Source organism: Serinus canaria, chromosome 4 (genome assembly GCF_022539315.1).
Source record: "Serinus canaria isolate serCan28SL12 chromosome 4, serCan2020, whole genome shotgun sequence".
NCBI classification, from domain to species: domain Eukaryota; kingdom Metazoa; phylum Chordata; class Aves; order Passeriformes; family Fringillidae; genus Serinus; species Serinus canaria.
This window is the reverse complement of record NC_066317.1, coordinates 1,372,689-1,388,194: the sequence shown is the minus strand read 5'-3', so window position 1 is coordinate 1,388,194 and position 15,506 is coordinate 1,372,689. Positions and strand designations below refer to the sequence as shown.

The following is a 15,506-nucleotide window of genomic DNA, read 5'->3' as shown; positions in this document are numbered from 1 at the left end:
CAGCTTTCTTTCATTTAGATTCTCATTCCAGAGTGCTGTTCTCAGCCCTGTTTCATCACCATTTCTCCAAAAACCAAGACCCAGAGTACATAATTAGAATCTGGTTTTGAAGGCTAATTTAACAACAGCAACAAAACCCTCCCCTTAGAAAGAATTCCCACGGAAGAGTCTTTCTCTGTAACCATAAACCTTCCCTGCCACTGAAAAATATTTTAGCTGAACCCTGGCACAGATATTCATAGATCAAGTCAAGATTCTTACAGAATTTTGATTAATTCAGATTTTTGGGTTTTTATGTGATGCATAGAGGCATATTGTTTCTCCATACAGATTTTCTGGATTCTCAGTGTGAATTATTTTCTTTAGTTTGGCAAATCCTTTTACCTTTGGAAGGCAGGCAAGTGCTCAGCAGCCATGATACACTGCAAACACTCCTGTGAGGAGTGGCTCCAGCTCTGGAGTGCAGCCTGGGAATGCAGTGGGTGCACTTCTGGCTCAAGGCACAGTTGTGTGTCATAATTCCAGATCCCTGAAACAAGCAGGGGCACATCTTCCCTTCCCAGCACCAGGATGATGTTACTGAGACAAGAGGCAGATAAGGCCCATTCTGGAAAGCATGGCCACAGTGAAATTGTCCTGTCCCATACACTGGGAATATCTTGAATAAACATAAAAAGCCACATTTACTGAGGTTGTGATGTGGCTCCTTCAGTTTGTGCAACACCAGGTGCTCGGCTCCTTGGAGCCTATGCAAAGCAGGAAAAGCTTGTAAGGGAAGGAGTTAGGAAATCCCACAGCACAGTGTCAGCCAAATCAGAGCAGATCCCAGAAATCCCTAATCCTCCTCCTGTGGGTTAGTAGCTGTCAGACATGTCTCCAGAGGATGTTTGATGCTGCCCACAACAGGGCTGGAACAGCACCCAGGAGGGTGGGGTACTGCTCCTTGTCTCTCTGTGAGCATCCCTGGCCCTTCAGGGATCTCTGGACTTTGACACCTGAGATAGGAATCGTGCTTGCCCTTACTTAACCACCTGGCACTGCTGACAGACCTGTTCACACCCTGTCTGACTGCTTCACACCCCAGCCCTGCACTGCTTCCTCAGGAGCTGTGACCCCAGGGCACACAGAGACACCAAACAGCCTCTCCAGGACCCAGGGTAGTTCCACCTCAACGCTGAAACTGCAGCTGTAACTAGAAAAGTGATTTACCTGACAAACTCTCTACCAGTTTGTCTCATCTCCAGTTTGGGTAGGCTTGTCCACTCGTGTCCTGCTGTTGCATGATGTCTGCAGTCTGCTTCCCTCTGTGGACCTGTGGTACCTGGCTGCCCAGCTCACCCACAAGACACAAAACACACGACAGGGAACCTGCAGGTCCTTCCCACTCCCAGTTTGCTGACAGAGCCTGTGCTGGCTGCAGCTCCACAGCCAGGGCCAAGAAGGACACAGCACAAGCCTCACCTGCAGGCCACGCTCCCAGCCCTGGAGGAGCAGCTCTTGGGAAACACCCAAGTGCATCAGGAACACACAAGGAAAATCTTTCCAGAGGTTCTGCCTTTCTGCTTTCCCTGCACAGCTCACACATGTCTTGTTGCCAGAGAACTCACACACACTGTGGGTATCTAGTACTCCATGCCTAATTAATAAAACAACAACAACATAATAATAATAATAATTTAACCTAGTAATAAGATCCTGATTTCAGCTGAGAGTTGAGACATTTCTGAAAGGTTTGTAACTGGGTAGTGATCACATTTCACTCTCTCAAGCTTCAATTTCTTCTTCCCACAGAGGCAAATTAATTGCTGGCAGGAAAGCAGTTCTCTGTAGGGCAGAGCTATGCTGCAATTACTGGGTCCGTCAGCGACCTTGGAAAGGGCTGGAAGTAAAGTTGGTGCTTTTTGTAAGAGCAACCTTTGCTCTTGGGTTAGAACACGGCTTAATTTCCAGATTTGGGACAGTGACCTCTCAGCAAATGAGGTATTTGCCTGTAACAGCACTTAATTTAGCTTCTGAGGAAATTATTACTTGTAACTCTTATGAGATTAGCAGCAAAAGTGGTTTTCCCTCTGAAATCTGGGCCTGACCCTCGTATTTTTAACACTCCCCAGGTAAATAACCACAGCCCTGATGGATTGTAAGCCTCTCACACACACCTGCATGTGGTAATCGTGACATAGACACATTTTATATTCACACACAAACATATTCCTCCTAAGTTCAGCTGCACCAAAACTAGCAGTGCAGCCCCTCACACACCTCAGCTGCTTCTGGCTGGGGCTGCTGCTCCCCTGACTCAGCTGCTGGTGCAGCAAGAGCCCCGTGACTCAGGGTGCCAGGCTGTGCTGCCAGCGTGGCACTGAGCATTGCTCCAGGCCACCCTTTCCTCTGCACCCAGACTGCTGCCCTCTTTTTCCAAAGCTGAACCCCTCCTTCCAAACACCTCCTTCCCAGCACTGGCACTCCGCAGTGCTGGAGCCCTCCCTGCTGAAGGAGGAAAAGCCTTCTGGGCTGGGAGGATGGCACCAGTGGCTGTGGAACAGAGACCTTGCTGGGAAGGGAAGGCAAGGATGGATGGGAGGCTCTGGCAAGTGGCACTGTCTGGGTAACTCACACAGGTTTGCTGAGGGCCTGGCTTGCAGGGCCAAGCCCATCTCATCAGTGAAGTTCCCTCTGTCAGAGTTTTACTACCTTAATTCAGGTTTTAGCTTCTGCAATGCAGATTGCAACAGGAAGAACGCTGTCTTTTCAAGTGCTTGATCTGATACTCTTGAGCATTGCCCACAGAGACTGACACACTTTTCCAAGCCCTCAGTTTTCTGTGCAGCCCTTGAGGCAGCTCCAGGATGAACCAGGTTTACTTGTTCTGCTGCTGCTGAGTACTGCAAACAGCCCTGGACTACTGGGAACATCCTCTGCACACCAAGGGATAAACACAGGTGTGGAAGTAGCCAGGGAGGAACCAAAACCACAGCTGATATGAGCCCATGCTGTTCTCAGCAGTAGAGCAAAGGAGAACCTGGCAAAAAAAGCCTGGAGAAATGCAAACCAGACCAGGATTGTGCTCACTCTGGCCTTAAAAACAGGCAGACAACAAAGCCTGAATCACCATAAAAATGTGTCTCTGTTTTCATTCTAGGGAGAGCTGTAAGGAGTGGGCAAAGCTTCAGGCACACATGGCTAACAGAGTCAGCATAGTCATGCAGGCCAGGAGCTTTTATCAGTCACACACTTCCCCATCAATATCTGACACTGCAGAGCAGAGACTCGACCCTCCAGCCTTGCAAACCTCTTCTGGTAACCCTGGACATGACAGACATCATCAAGAAGCTCTCATTCAAACAGAATCCACAGTGAACATGCACTTTTCCCCCTACTGGATGGTATGCATGCCTCCTAAAACAGGGAGGATTCCAGTCTACAACCCCAAGGGATGAACACTCCAGCCCCTGGCCCAGACCTTCCCAAAGGGAGGGGGCAGAGAGGCACCTGTTACATTTATCTGCCCCACTTGGGACTTGGAGTCTCAACTTGCACCTAGTTCTAAGGGAACTTTTTAAGTTTTTTAGGGAGGGCACATTTAAAATGAGCAAACCAATGGCACAAGTTTCCCTCTCTTGCAAGTCCTGTCCCACTTAAGTGCCACTCCAACATACAGAAGTGAGGGAAGCTCCATAGCAGAAACTCTAGGAGTCTCATTTTCATCTTTTTGTAGCCTATTCTCAACTGCTTTTCAATCTACAAGAGTTCAAAAGCAGACTCCAGCCCACTGAAGGTCTGCTGCTGCATTCAAGCCTCGATGCACACTACCTCTGCACACAACTTTACAGAGGAAAAGGGGAGGTCTTGCACAGAGAGCCAGGGATTTTCATGGTCTCTGCTGCTGACTGCATTTGAGAAAGGCTGCAAACCTACAATCAGAGTCTGCTTTGTTCTGAGCCTGTCTTGTGCCACAGCCTGAGACCTTCCCTGTTCCTGAAGTAAACACAGGGACTGAAGGCTGCAATTAGATGATCTTGCCAGCCTCCATCACATTATCATTTACTTAGGCAATCAACTAACTCTAGTTAAAATTCTGCAGTCTAAGTATCTTCTAGCAGCACCAGTGGCTCCAGAGCAGCACAGCTGAGCTCTCTGGAGCCTTCCCATGCACAAAACCTGGGGTGGCTGTTCTTAAAGTGCACCAAACTTGCTGCCACAGATGAGGAAAGACCAAAAACCCTCACTGGAAGTCTCTCCCTGATTGCCAGTGTCCACTGCACTTAAATGCACACTTGGTAGGGCTGGAATGAGTCACCCTTATCCCTCAGCCACTGGAAAACAAATGCTTTGTATGTCAGCCTGAATACAAACAGCTCCTGTCTGCCAGCTCAACAAGGGGGCTGTGTGTGGGACAGCTCTCAGCTCCCAGCCCGGGCCAGAGCAGCACTGCCCGAGGGCATGACAGCCACCAGCTCCCCTGGAAAGGGGCCAGAGGCAGAGCTCCCAAGGGACAGGTTGGGAGGAGGATGAGGGAAATGCCAAAAAGATTAAAGGAACCAAGGGGATCCTAGAGGTCTATTCCTGGCAGGGAGGCTATGCCATCTCCTGCTTTAGGAGCTGTTTTCCCTGTACCCCTCAGCCCCTGAGGGCATGCAGAGCCAGGCTGCAGCACGTGGCTCCGAATCCCTGCTAAGGCAAAGCTCTGGCCCCGCGATGTGGGTGTTATCCCAGTGCAATAAACAAAATCCCGGGACTGTTTGGGTGGGCAGGACGCCAGGCTCCCTCCAGGACAGCTGCTCACAGCTGCTGACTGCAGAGCTGCCTTCAGCTCTTTGTATCCTGCTCAGCACAGAGGGGCACTGAGGAAAGCACACTGAGGGGGAAAGGGAAGGCAAACAGTGCCTGACAGCAGAGCCAAGCAAGCCAGCACCCTTGGGCTATTTCTAGGTCTGTGCTTCTCCCAAAACCCAGCTCCCCTATCCCCATTCCTTGCCAGATCCCAGGCTCCAGCCCCAGTGCCCTGTTGCACTTGGGCGCCTGCCAGCCTCAATTCTGAGTATTTAATATCTTAAATCTAGGCCAAAAGCAGAGCTGGGCCCTAGGATGGGAGCCACTGGGCTTCAGTACAGTCTGCAATACCTTGTGTAGGTCAGCTGTGTCCCTTGGCACAAATGGGAGCACTCTGGGGAAGCAAAAAAGTGTCCTTGCCACAGCTGTAGCATGTGACCCAGGCCTTGGGATGGAGCCACTGCACCAGGGGCTGGCTCAGGGCCCACCCTGCCCTCTGCCAAGACTGAGTGGGAAAGGACTTCTTGCTTTCCCTGTCACCAGACCCAGGCAGCACATGACTCAGTGACCAGTGACATCCCCTCACACACTGAGCCCAGGAAAGAGGAACTTGAGGGGACACACTCAGAACAGGACACACAGATTTGATGGCAGCAGAACTGCACTCAGGGCACACTGAAAATCCCTGCTGCAGCCTTGTATTATATCCCTGGCTTTTTATTCCAGGGAGGAGAAATACCAACCACCAGGGAAGGCACCACCCTGCAACCCTTGGATGGCAGACCTGTAATCAAACTTATTCAGGCCATGAAGACAAGCACTACCATCAGAGCTTACAAACCATTTGGTAGAGGCCTTTCCCATGGTAAGCAGAAGGCAACACAGAAAACAGCAACAAAAAAACCACCCCAATTTTGAATTTAAAAATGTGATTCATAAAACAATAAAACTTTCTTGCAGCTTTCAGGAAAGCAGCATCTAAAATATGGGGGCATCAACACCCATATTCAGAATTTGTAAAAAGGTTTGGCCTGAGTCCAAGAAACAATGTAATATAATACCACATTTCACCTGTCTGTCATGCTGCATTTTCTACGGGCCTGACAATGTAAAGAATCCACATGGAAGTCAAAGCATCATGTCTCCAGATGTGAGACAACCATGAGAGGCTGTCAGCAGTACTTGGCTGGGAAACCTCATTTGTGATGGAATTTCTAAGAGCTGCTGCAAACCACAACTTCAGTGAAGTCTGAGATGCGCTTGAGACAATTTAGCCAAAACCATGGTACTTTGGTTTATGCCTGGGAGGAGGTAAAAAGACACAGGCACCAACCATGAAAGGGCACCTGGAATGCAGCTGTACCAGCTGGGGAAATGGAGAATGAAGAACAACAAAACAGAAAGTGAGACTCGCACAGACTGACTAATGAACTGAAAAAGCTGGCACATAATGGCTCATGGGAAATAAACCTAGAAGGAAAAGGGATGTAGGGAAAGCTGTCACTGACACTACTGTCACAGCACAAAAGTCCAGAGAAAGTACAGGAAATGCAGCAAGAGACTGGCAGGGCAAGCAATAAGCCCTACCTCAAACCCAAGAAGGAATTCCAAGGCAGATTATTATGGCTAAGTAGGAGAGAATGGCATTAGACCTCTTAGATGTTTTGAGTCGGCTAAGTAAGGATGAAACGCATTCTAACCTGGAAAAAGAGCAGAGCTAACTCGGAATCACAACCTGTGTCTTTCAAAACAGATGGAAAACCTGTGTGCTCTGTGCTTCTCAGCCTGGGTAAGACCTTTGGGGGGGACATCTGTGGCCAGGCTGGGTCAATGTTCTTAAAGAATGGCACCAGGCCTCAAGTGGATCCCTGAGGTCCCTTTTAGCTGCCTTCCATAATGTCATGGCTCATAATGGAAAGTCTGGATCTGGGGTGTCCTCATTACTAACCAACCACTTCTCAAGAAGTTAATAGCAACTGAGAGAAAGAATCTCCTCTCTGTTTGGGAGGGAAGAGCTCTTCCTGCCAGCCATACTCCTCCTGTGCCACCTGCTGACAGCAGTGCAATGCTGCACAAGAGCGTCCGGTGCTCACAGCTGGGATACTCCAAATAAAATGGGAGAGGGATGGGGCAAAATGCCAGTCAGGGTCATGGTTTCCTCCAAAGTACATGAATATTTTGCCCTTCCCATTTTAGTACCTGCTTGGGTGGGGATCCAACACACAAAGTGTCAAAAGCCCAGAAAACCCCCGTGGCATCAGTCTTGAATTTCAGATTTTAACTTGGCTCCCAGGGAGGCTACTTCAGCCTAAGCTCTGGGGGTTATGGTTAAGATGGGAAAAGGAGATGTGACATTGCTCCTTTTAACACCTGACTGTTTCCAGTTAAACTAGAAGAGGAATTCTTCACACTGAAACAATCAGCAGTGCTGAACATGGCTATACTTGCAACTACTGCAAGGAGTAACCCCCAAAGCACACTGCTGCAGCACGGACGGGCACTTGGCATCTGTTCCAGCTGCCTGTGGCACTTCCAGATGAGCCCACAGCACATCCAGAGGGAGTAACAGAGCTCCCAGATTTCCATTTCTTATTTACTGACTCACCTTGCTGTTTTGTTCTGTTGCAGAACTGGAGGAAGCACCTTACACCCACAAGGCTTTAAGAGCATTCTCTCCCCAGAATCAGAGGGTGGCCAGCCTCACAGGAGCTCCCCAAATACATGCCCTAGTGCCCCTGTCAGAGCCAGAACAGTGGGACAGGAGCACACGGGTCTGGCTGAGCAAGTGCTCCGTCTCTCACTGGAGATCCCCTGTCACCACGCTAGGTGGCACAGCTGACAGAGGAACAGAGCTCCTGTGAGACACTGCCCTTCCCGACACCACCTCTGGCTGCTGCCTCGCTACAGGGCTGCGAGAGGAAATACCTGCCCTCCCTGTTTTGGTTTTGGTTCTGAAATGTAGGAAGGTGCCAGGCTCTAGGCTCCTGATCTCAGGCCAGCCAGCTGGGAATTCCACAAAGTCATGTGAGGCTTTTCCAAATACTCTCCTGCTTTTCCAAGGCTCTCCCACTTGCTGAGGAAACAATGGTGCAATGGAGCCTCAGTGTTCACAGAACACTGCTCTCCAAAGTAATGAGGAATACCTGGGAGAACAAATGAAGTCTTGAGTTAATTAGAACCAGAATTACATCCCTGAGACTTTGAGAATGTGCTTCCTTGTCCCTCTGTTGTACAGATACCATGTTTGGACCTTCTGAAAGCTTTAAAAAAAAAATCTCAGTTGCATTTTGGAGAATTTCAATTTATCTGTTTTGGAAAACCTCTAAGGAGACAGAAGTCTCCAAGAGAAGTTGAAGAATTCCTAGAGGGCATGGAACAAAGCCTTCAAAGTGATAAGTTACTGTCTGCAACAGTCCGTGCATTTGCCTCAGAGGAGGAACCTCAGCCCCCAGTGACCCTTCTCAGTTCTCCCCTGTCCAGCATCTAAGCTGTACTTACAGAACAGCAGTGTGGAGGTGCCCAGACTGGCAATCCCAGCTCAGCAAGGTGGTGCACAGACTACAGCAGGGGACTGGCTGCTTTGAAGGCTAGGAAAAAAAGGAACGTAAGTGAACAGCAAAAATATCATCTACTCTGCTAAGTTTCAATAGTTAACACAGCCCACTACAGCCAAGGGTTTGTTCTCAGCACCACAAAGGACCAACAGTGGTAAAAGAGAGTGGTCCCAGGCCCTCAGTCATTGACAAAGTGCCCTGGCTCCACAGCTCCTTCCCTCCCCTGAGTCACCGAGCAGGAGATGTGAGCAGTGCACTTTCAGCCCATGCCAGGAGACAGCCCAGTACCAAAATAGCTATTTTGACTTAAGCACCAGCTCAGCACTTTGCTGGAGGAGACGGTTCCTCAGCTACTGTGGTAAGCAAAGAAAGGGAAGATATTTAGATCATGAATTCTGTGTCTCTGCACAGCCACCCTCCTCCATGCCAACCATGGAGGCTGCACACTTGTGCTTCTATAAATTCGAGTGACATTTACTGTCCTGTTAAGCTGCGGGAGCGCTGCTCAAACTGACACTGGAAGATTAAGAAGTTCACACACTGGAAATAGACTTACTGGGACATCCACTTAGCCATTCTCTTGTCTAATGAGATACTGGGCAAAAGCTCTTCAATGGGTTTTAGAGAGCCAGCCATGACCACCCCTTTGGTCAGTTAAAGAGAAGGGATTAAAAAAGGGCAGCAAACAGAACTGAGTGGAACTGCTTCCCCTCACTCCTTCCCTGCTGTTAATCTTCAGTGTTATAAACATTTTCACAGTTTATCACTGCAGAACTGCCAATTCAAGATACCAAGTCCCAAGGTGTATTTAGTAATATTCCCGGGTTTCTAGTAAGATTTATCTGTATAACTTCTCAATTCTGAAATGAGGTTTGACATTATCACTTCAAGAGCAGTAAAATGAAGGTAAATTTAAGTAAACATCAAATATCCTCTGCACTAACGGACTCTGAGCTCCTGATAATCCAAAAAGATTCCTGAGCATAATACAGAAGCCAGGAGAGCAGGGCAATGTTAAGGAATCCACTTGTAGTCATTAGAGTATGATGAAGAGGTGACAAAATCAGTAGTGAATTATTCTCACTTGTCAAAGATACCAGAACGGGACAGCATTGCCACCAGCACAAGCATTAAAATTATCAGCAAATTATCACCTAAACCCACCAGCACTGCTAGAATTAAACCTGCCCTATGTGACCCAGCCTTGAGAGGGAAGCTTGGTTTTAGATGCTCTCCAGAGGTCCCTTGCAATCCAGCAATGCTGAGAGAAGGCACAAAGCGGGGCGCGAAGACTGGAAACTTTCTCCGCTCCGACTTTGGGAGTTCATGCCTTCCCACGGCCTCCACGGCGCGGCTCAGCCCGGCCCCGCCCGGCCCGCGGCGGCTCCTCCCCGGATCCGGAGTCCGGCTTAAAGCGGCGCCGGGGGGGCGGCCCCGGCGGGGTCCCGCTGCTGCAGCGCCCGGCCATGGCCCGCGACCGCGGCCCGCCCGTGCTGCGGCCGCCCCGCGCCGCCGCGCTGCCCGCCGAGCCCCGTGGCTGGGGCTGGCTGGGCGCGGGGCTGTGGCCGGCGCTGCTCGTGGGGCTGCTGGCCGCCATCGTCGCCTGGTTCTGGTACGGTGACAGCGACGGGCGAGCGGAGGCGGGCGGCGAGGAGGCGGCGGCCGGCAGAGAGGGGCCCCGGCGGGCGAGCGCGGCGGCGGTGACCACAGGTACCGGGATGGGGAGGCGATGCCGGGGGTGTCCCGGGCTGCCCGAGCCTGCGAGGACTTGGGCTTGCCGGCGCTCAGCTTAACCCGTTCTCCCTCAATGTCACTTGCAGAGGATGCTGCGGCGGGCGGGGAGCCGGGGCGGCGGGAGGTGGCGGCTGCTGCCCCGTCCGGCCCTTGGAATCCAGGAGAGGATCTGGTGGCTGTTTCAAAGGAAGAGCTTAACCACGTCCCGAGCGGTGCAGTTTTGGGCGAACCTGTGGAGCTGGAGCAGCTGATCCCGAAGCGCGGTGTCCCAGACCCGGGGGAGCATCCAGCTGATATGGCCGGCAGCCAGGCAGGTGAACTGGAAGCCCAGGTGGGACAGGCAAGTGACGGATGGTGCGTGATGAACTTGGCAGGGACCTCTGACGACGAGTGTAAGGACAGAAGCGAGGAGCCGTGTCAGCCAGCTGAGAGGAGGGACCTGGACCATGAAGAGTGGGAAGTTGTTTCTGAGCACCTGGTCGAAGGCAAGGATGGCAGCATGGAAGACTCAGACAGCAAGGAATGGGAAGCAGGAGACTGCTGTGACGGGGACTCGAAAGCAAAGCGAGTTGCAGCCGTGCCCCCCATGTTCCAGAACATCCACGTGGCTTTCCGAGTGCACTACATCACCCACTCCAAGGGACAGCTCATCGGCGTCACGGGGGACCACGAGTGCCTGGGCCAGTGGCACAGCTACGTCCCCCTCAAGTGTGACAAGGATGGCTTCTGGTCGGAATCCATCAGTCTGCCCGTGGACACCAGAATAGAGTGGAAATTTATCTTGGTGGAGAATGGCAAGGTCAGACGCTGGGAAGAATGCGGTAACAGGACCCTAGTGACTGAACACGAAGATCAAACTGTTCATCAGTGGTGGGGATACCATTAATGGGAAGGTGGAAGCTGCTGGTCTAATGGCAGACCTGCCTAGGTGAACCACTGAGCCCCTAAACCTTAGGGGGGCTCCCCTTCTTCTCTAGGAGACCCTCTCGAGTGCAGAGCTCTGGAAATCCCATAATGAACCACGTAAGCAGCAGATCTCTTTAGGAAATTTTTTGGCAACCTGAAAAATCAACTTTGAGTGCACGCTGAAGAGACACAAGGTAGGCTAAGAAGGCATGAGCAGCATTCCAAGCACCTGCCTGTCCAGGTGGATCTGGACCCTGGACTTGAGTTAGTGATGCTTTGAGTGGGGCTATGGGATGCATCTTGGTACCCACTGCTTGGGCTTGGGAAGCGTACTGGGAGGTGTGGTTACCAACACTGTAACAGGTACTTAAGGGTTTTAATTTATGTCATGTATTAAGGAAACAATAAACATTTTCAGATTGACAGTTCATTATCAGCTGACCAGTGACCTCACTCATTTTGCTAACTTTGATCCAAGTGAGCCACTTGACCTGAAATCTTAGTGCTAAAGAAGTGCTGAGAAGCGGCTCTCCCTCTTGGAGTAACAAAAGGTTGAACCCCAAAAATAGTTCATTCTCTACCCCCTACTGTCCAGCAATCACCTCGGCTCAAATGAAAGGCTTGGCAGGCAGCTCCACTCCCACTGAGGGGAGAGCAAAGGTCACAAAGGACTGTCTCAGCTTAATGAATTACTTTGTCTGGGTGGGAGCAGGCTTCAAAAAAAAACCTGGAATGCTGTGATGGTCAGGGAGCAGGGTTCTGGCTGGAACAGAGTGGGATGGCATACTGATGGACAATACCACAGTGCTGTTAGCAAATACTTGGCTTGAACTTGTAAATATTTTTTTAAGACTAAGCTTTTCACCTTGAATTTATTTTAAGTTGTGGCCTTCTAGTAAGCCAGATGAAGTGGAATACTTCCAGCTTCAGCTAGTTGGTATCTTTACATCATAGAAGCAGAAAGCTGCTCTGTTTCCCTGCCTTTTGCATTTTTGGGTACAAATACATGCTGCCACTTGAGCAAGCTCCTCTTTCCATAATGCTGAACCAAGCATTGCAAGACCAAGCCTGCAAACAGCCCTTCCCTTGAGTGAGCTTGGTCTGGGAGAGCAGAATTTTGTAGATCTGCAAGTATACAAATTACCACCTTGGTTTGGAAAAAGTACTTCAAAAAGCACATCACTAAATACCTCTGCTAATTCCTTCCTGCTCTGTGCAGTGGAGCAGTCTGGATGTGTGAAATAGAATGGCTTTGGTGAAAAGACTGGAAGATGAACTTCAGAGCTGAGCTCCTGCATCTGGTGGGTTAATGGGCAACCAGCCAGTGGGAAATGTTCTTACTGGGACTCGGATATCAACTGTTCAGTGAGAGTGGGTTTGGCTGCCTGCTCCTGCAGGCCTGGCCACAAAATAGCTCAGGGAACCCCTGGGAGGGTATTGAGGGGAGGGTGAGGAGGAAGAGAGACATAGGCCAATTGCAGCTGGCAATATGGAATTTTCATTTTTATCCAGCAGAACAACCTCAGCTGCATTCTTAGCACTTGGCTTTTCTACCAAGAAGCTGAAGTAGATACTACAGGTAATACTCAGCAGCAATAGAAGGTGATCTTCAGTAATCCCTGAAGTCAAAGCTGCCGCCTGAGCGTATTTATACACACGCCTGAGGCTTGTCTGAGGAGATTAACTGTGCTATTAGATTAAGTTATTCACCAGAAAGCTACTTAACCTATGCTAGAATAGATTCTCTAATGCAATGGTGAACATGTCAAACAGACCAACCCTGAGAAGTTTTTCAAATTGAGAACAACTTATTTTTTTAATTAAGCACCCTGCACTTTGATCCCAGAGACAACTCAGTCCTCATGATTGTATCACCTTGCTGAAGGATCAGCTAGGGTTTCTACAAAGACCTGCCCTAAGCTTCTGCTAAATAGCCTCTAAATTATTATGCCATTCCCAGCAGGACCTATGCTATGTAAATGAAATGGTTTGGGTATGGTGAAAGAAAGAAATCTGGATTTCAGGTTTTCTGGAGGAACCTATTAGTATTTCCTCCAAGTTCACAGGTGTGTTTTCCCATTATTGAACAATCTGTTTCCTCAGAGGTGAAAGCAGATTTAAACAGAGTTGCCTTGCTGTGTAAGAAGAGAAGATGCTGATGGAATGGCTGATAGCTGTCTAATACAATGTCCTGGCTTTAAAAACAGTGCAGCTACATGTGAGAAACAACTTATTGTTGACATTCCTGTGTGGATCTAACAGCCAGCAGCTCAGGACATGTCCAAGCAAACAATAAACTCTCTCACTCACAGCTTGGCAAAGCCTGCAACCACAGAGCTACCTTTAAAGTTCACCTGCTCATACCCCTGACAGCCAGCTTCTGTCAAATTAGACCATTTGATTGCTTTTATGTCAAACACAAACCATTCCTTTTTGTCAAGTAGTTTGGTGCACAAATGCTGAATGCTGCAGTGGTATGCTGAGCTGTGCAAGCAGCCTGAGGGGACTGGGCATGAACCATTTCAAAGTTTCCTGCAAAAACCTTCACTGCAGCTATTTTGCTTTGCAAAACCCCTGCCCATCCCACATTCTCTCTGGGAGTTGAACTCACCCTTTGCAGTCTCTCCACAGATGAGCCTGCTGTCAGGTTTTCTCTCCCAGGGGCTGGTTGCCATCAGTGGTGTCCTTGCTGTGGGCGAGCTTAGCCCAACAGTCCTGCTGTGCCATCCACCTGCAGGACATGGAATACCAAGGGCTGTGGGGCTGCATGTACTCAGCTGCTCTAAGGCTCACGTGTCTATGGGCCTGTTCCTTGCCTGCTGCTGGTGGCAGGGGAGAAGAACAGATCTGTCCCCAACTCTGCTGGATGCCAGCAAAAGGAGGTGAAGCTGCTGTTTTGCCCTGGCAGATGTCCCTCCCTTCTCTCCGGCTGTCTGACCCCTCCACCTGCTCCCTGCCATTGGCACACAGCTGCAGCTTCTCAAACTCTTTTTTAGCTTGGCTCCTTGAACACAACTGGGAGTGCACTTAGCAGTGACCTTCCCAAGGGTTCTTATTCTCTTCACCTGACTCTCCCCTCGAGAAAATTTTGGAAGATTTGTCCAATATTTGTGGCAAGTCCAAACTGCAATTCATGTGCCATCTAAACCAATCCTTTCATTTTCCATGCAACTGATCTCTAGGAAAGGGGAGATGTGTTTACTAATCTTTTGTCTGAGCTTGCAACACTGTTGCAAAAAGTATCTGAAACAGTGGGAAAAAAAAAAAAAAAGAAAGAAAACAAAAAAAATTCCTCCAATTAAAATACTGTTGGCAATAACTGAGGACAGCTTAAGAACAACTCAGTCATGTCTCCTTGAGTAAGACTCAAACTAAAGTTTGATGAGTCCATTCTCCTTAAATGAATCACGGTACAGTATGGAACTCAAGCTTCAACAGGAACAATTTAGCTTAGACATGGGGAGAAATCCTTCCCTGTGAGGGTGGGGAGGCCCTGGCACAGATTGCCCAGAGAAGCTGGGGCTGCTCCATGCCTGCAAGTGTCCAAGGCTGGTTTGGACAGGGCTTGGAGCAACCTGGGATAGTGGAAGGTGTCCCTGTCCATGGCAAAGGGCTTGAATGAGATAATCCTTAAAGTCCCTTTCTACCCTGTACTTCCTACTCATTTAAAACAAGAACTATAAGCAAGAGTTAAAAAATTGTAAGGGCTTTTGTTACTAATCTTTAAAAACATGACTTATTTTAAACACAATGTACCTCCTTGAAAGTGATCATTAATGCATACAGTGCCTTCACTTGGACAGCTTTCTCTCCTTTCCCTTGGATTTCTTTGTCTTCACCTCCTGAGTTCTGATCATTGGAGACATGGCTGAAAATAGCAGAAGAACAGATTAGCTCAACATCACCTTATGTTCCAAAGGCTGAAGTCTCAGGTGCAGCCAGCTGGAGCTCCACAAAGTCCTCCCATAGCAAGTTATGCTGTACCTACAAAGCCCTTACAAATGCAGCTTCAGTCTGCAGTTCTTTATGGGACCATGGAAAAACCACTAATGGATGGCAAAAATGAGAAACACTTACCTCTGACTTATATAAATAAATAAATAACTCGATTAGTTTTACCTATATCAGGTCACCTGTATGTCCCTGACACATATGCACTGTGTGATGAGGGGAAATAATTTCCCAAAACTGTGCAACAAGACTTAAAGGAGAAAAGGGGAAGAGACTGGAATAGGCAATAAGAAAAAGTGCAGCAAAAATAAACCCCAACTCATCTGGCATCCTGCCATGCCAGGAGCTCATGCAACCAAGTTTTGGAAATCTTGCAGTTTCCATGAGAGCATCATCAGCTTGTGTCAAAAATCCCCTGTAACTGGCTGTGACAGCACACGAGGACACCCCTGAGCAGCTGCCATGTTTGACATGTTAAGGGTCCTGAAGCTTATTAGAGTTAAGAGGCATTGTGGAGTTAATCTAATTACTCTCCCAGGAGCATTAGGATAATGCACAAGTGGGTACTGCTAGTAGAACTAGTGTGTGCTA

The 15,506-nt window shown here is 49.1% G+C and overlaps 1 protein-coding gene across 1 annotated transcript; it reads left to right on the top strand.

Moving 5' to 3' along the window:
* Positions 1-9,790: 9,790 nt before the first annotated feature.
* Positions 9,791-11,394, top strand: STBD1 (starch binding domain 1). The gene is made up of 2 exons (XM_050974044.1): positions 9,791-10,034; positions 10,145-11,394. Exons 1-2 carry the CDS (start codon positions 9,791-9,793, stop codon positions 10,942-10,944), a joined length of 1,044 nt encoding a protein of 347 aa, XP_050830001.1. The 3' UTR covers positions 10,945-11,394.
* Positions 11,395-15,506: the final 4,112 nt, after the last annotated feature.

What these genes read in the sequence shown, in the direction of transcription:
- STBD1 (XM_050974044.1), top strand. Translation starts at nt 9,791, where the DNA reads ATGGCCCGCGACCGCGGCCCGCCCGTGCTGCGGCCGCCCCGCGCCGCC. An exon ending in CGCGGCGGCGGTGACCACAG is followed by an intron (nt 10,035 to 10,144) that starts GTACCGGGATGG and finishes TGTCACTTGCAG; the next exon opens with AGGATGCTGCGGCGGGCGGG.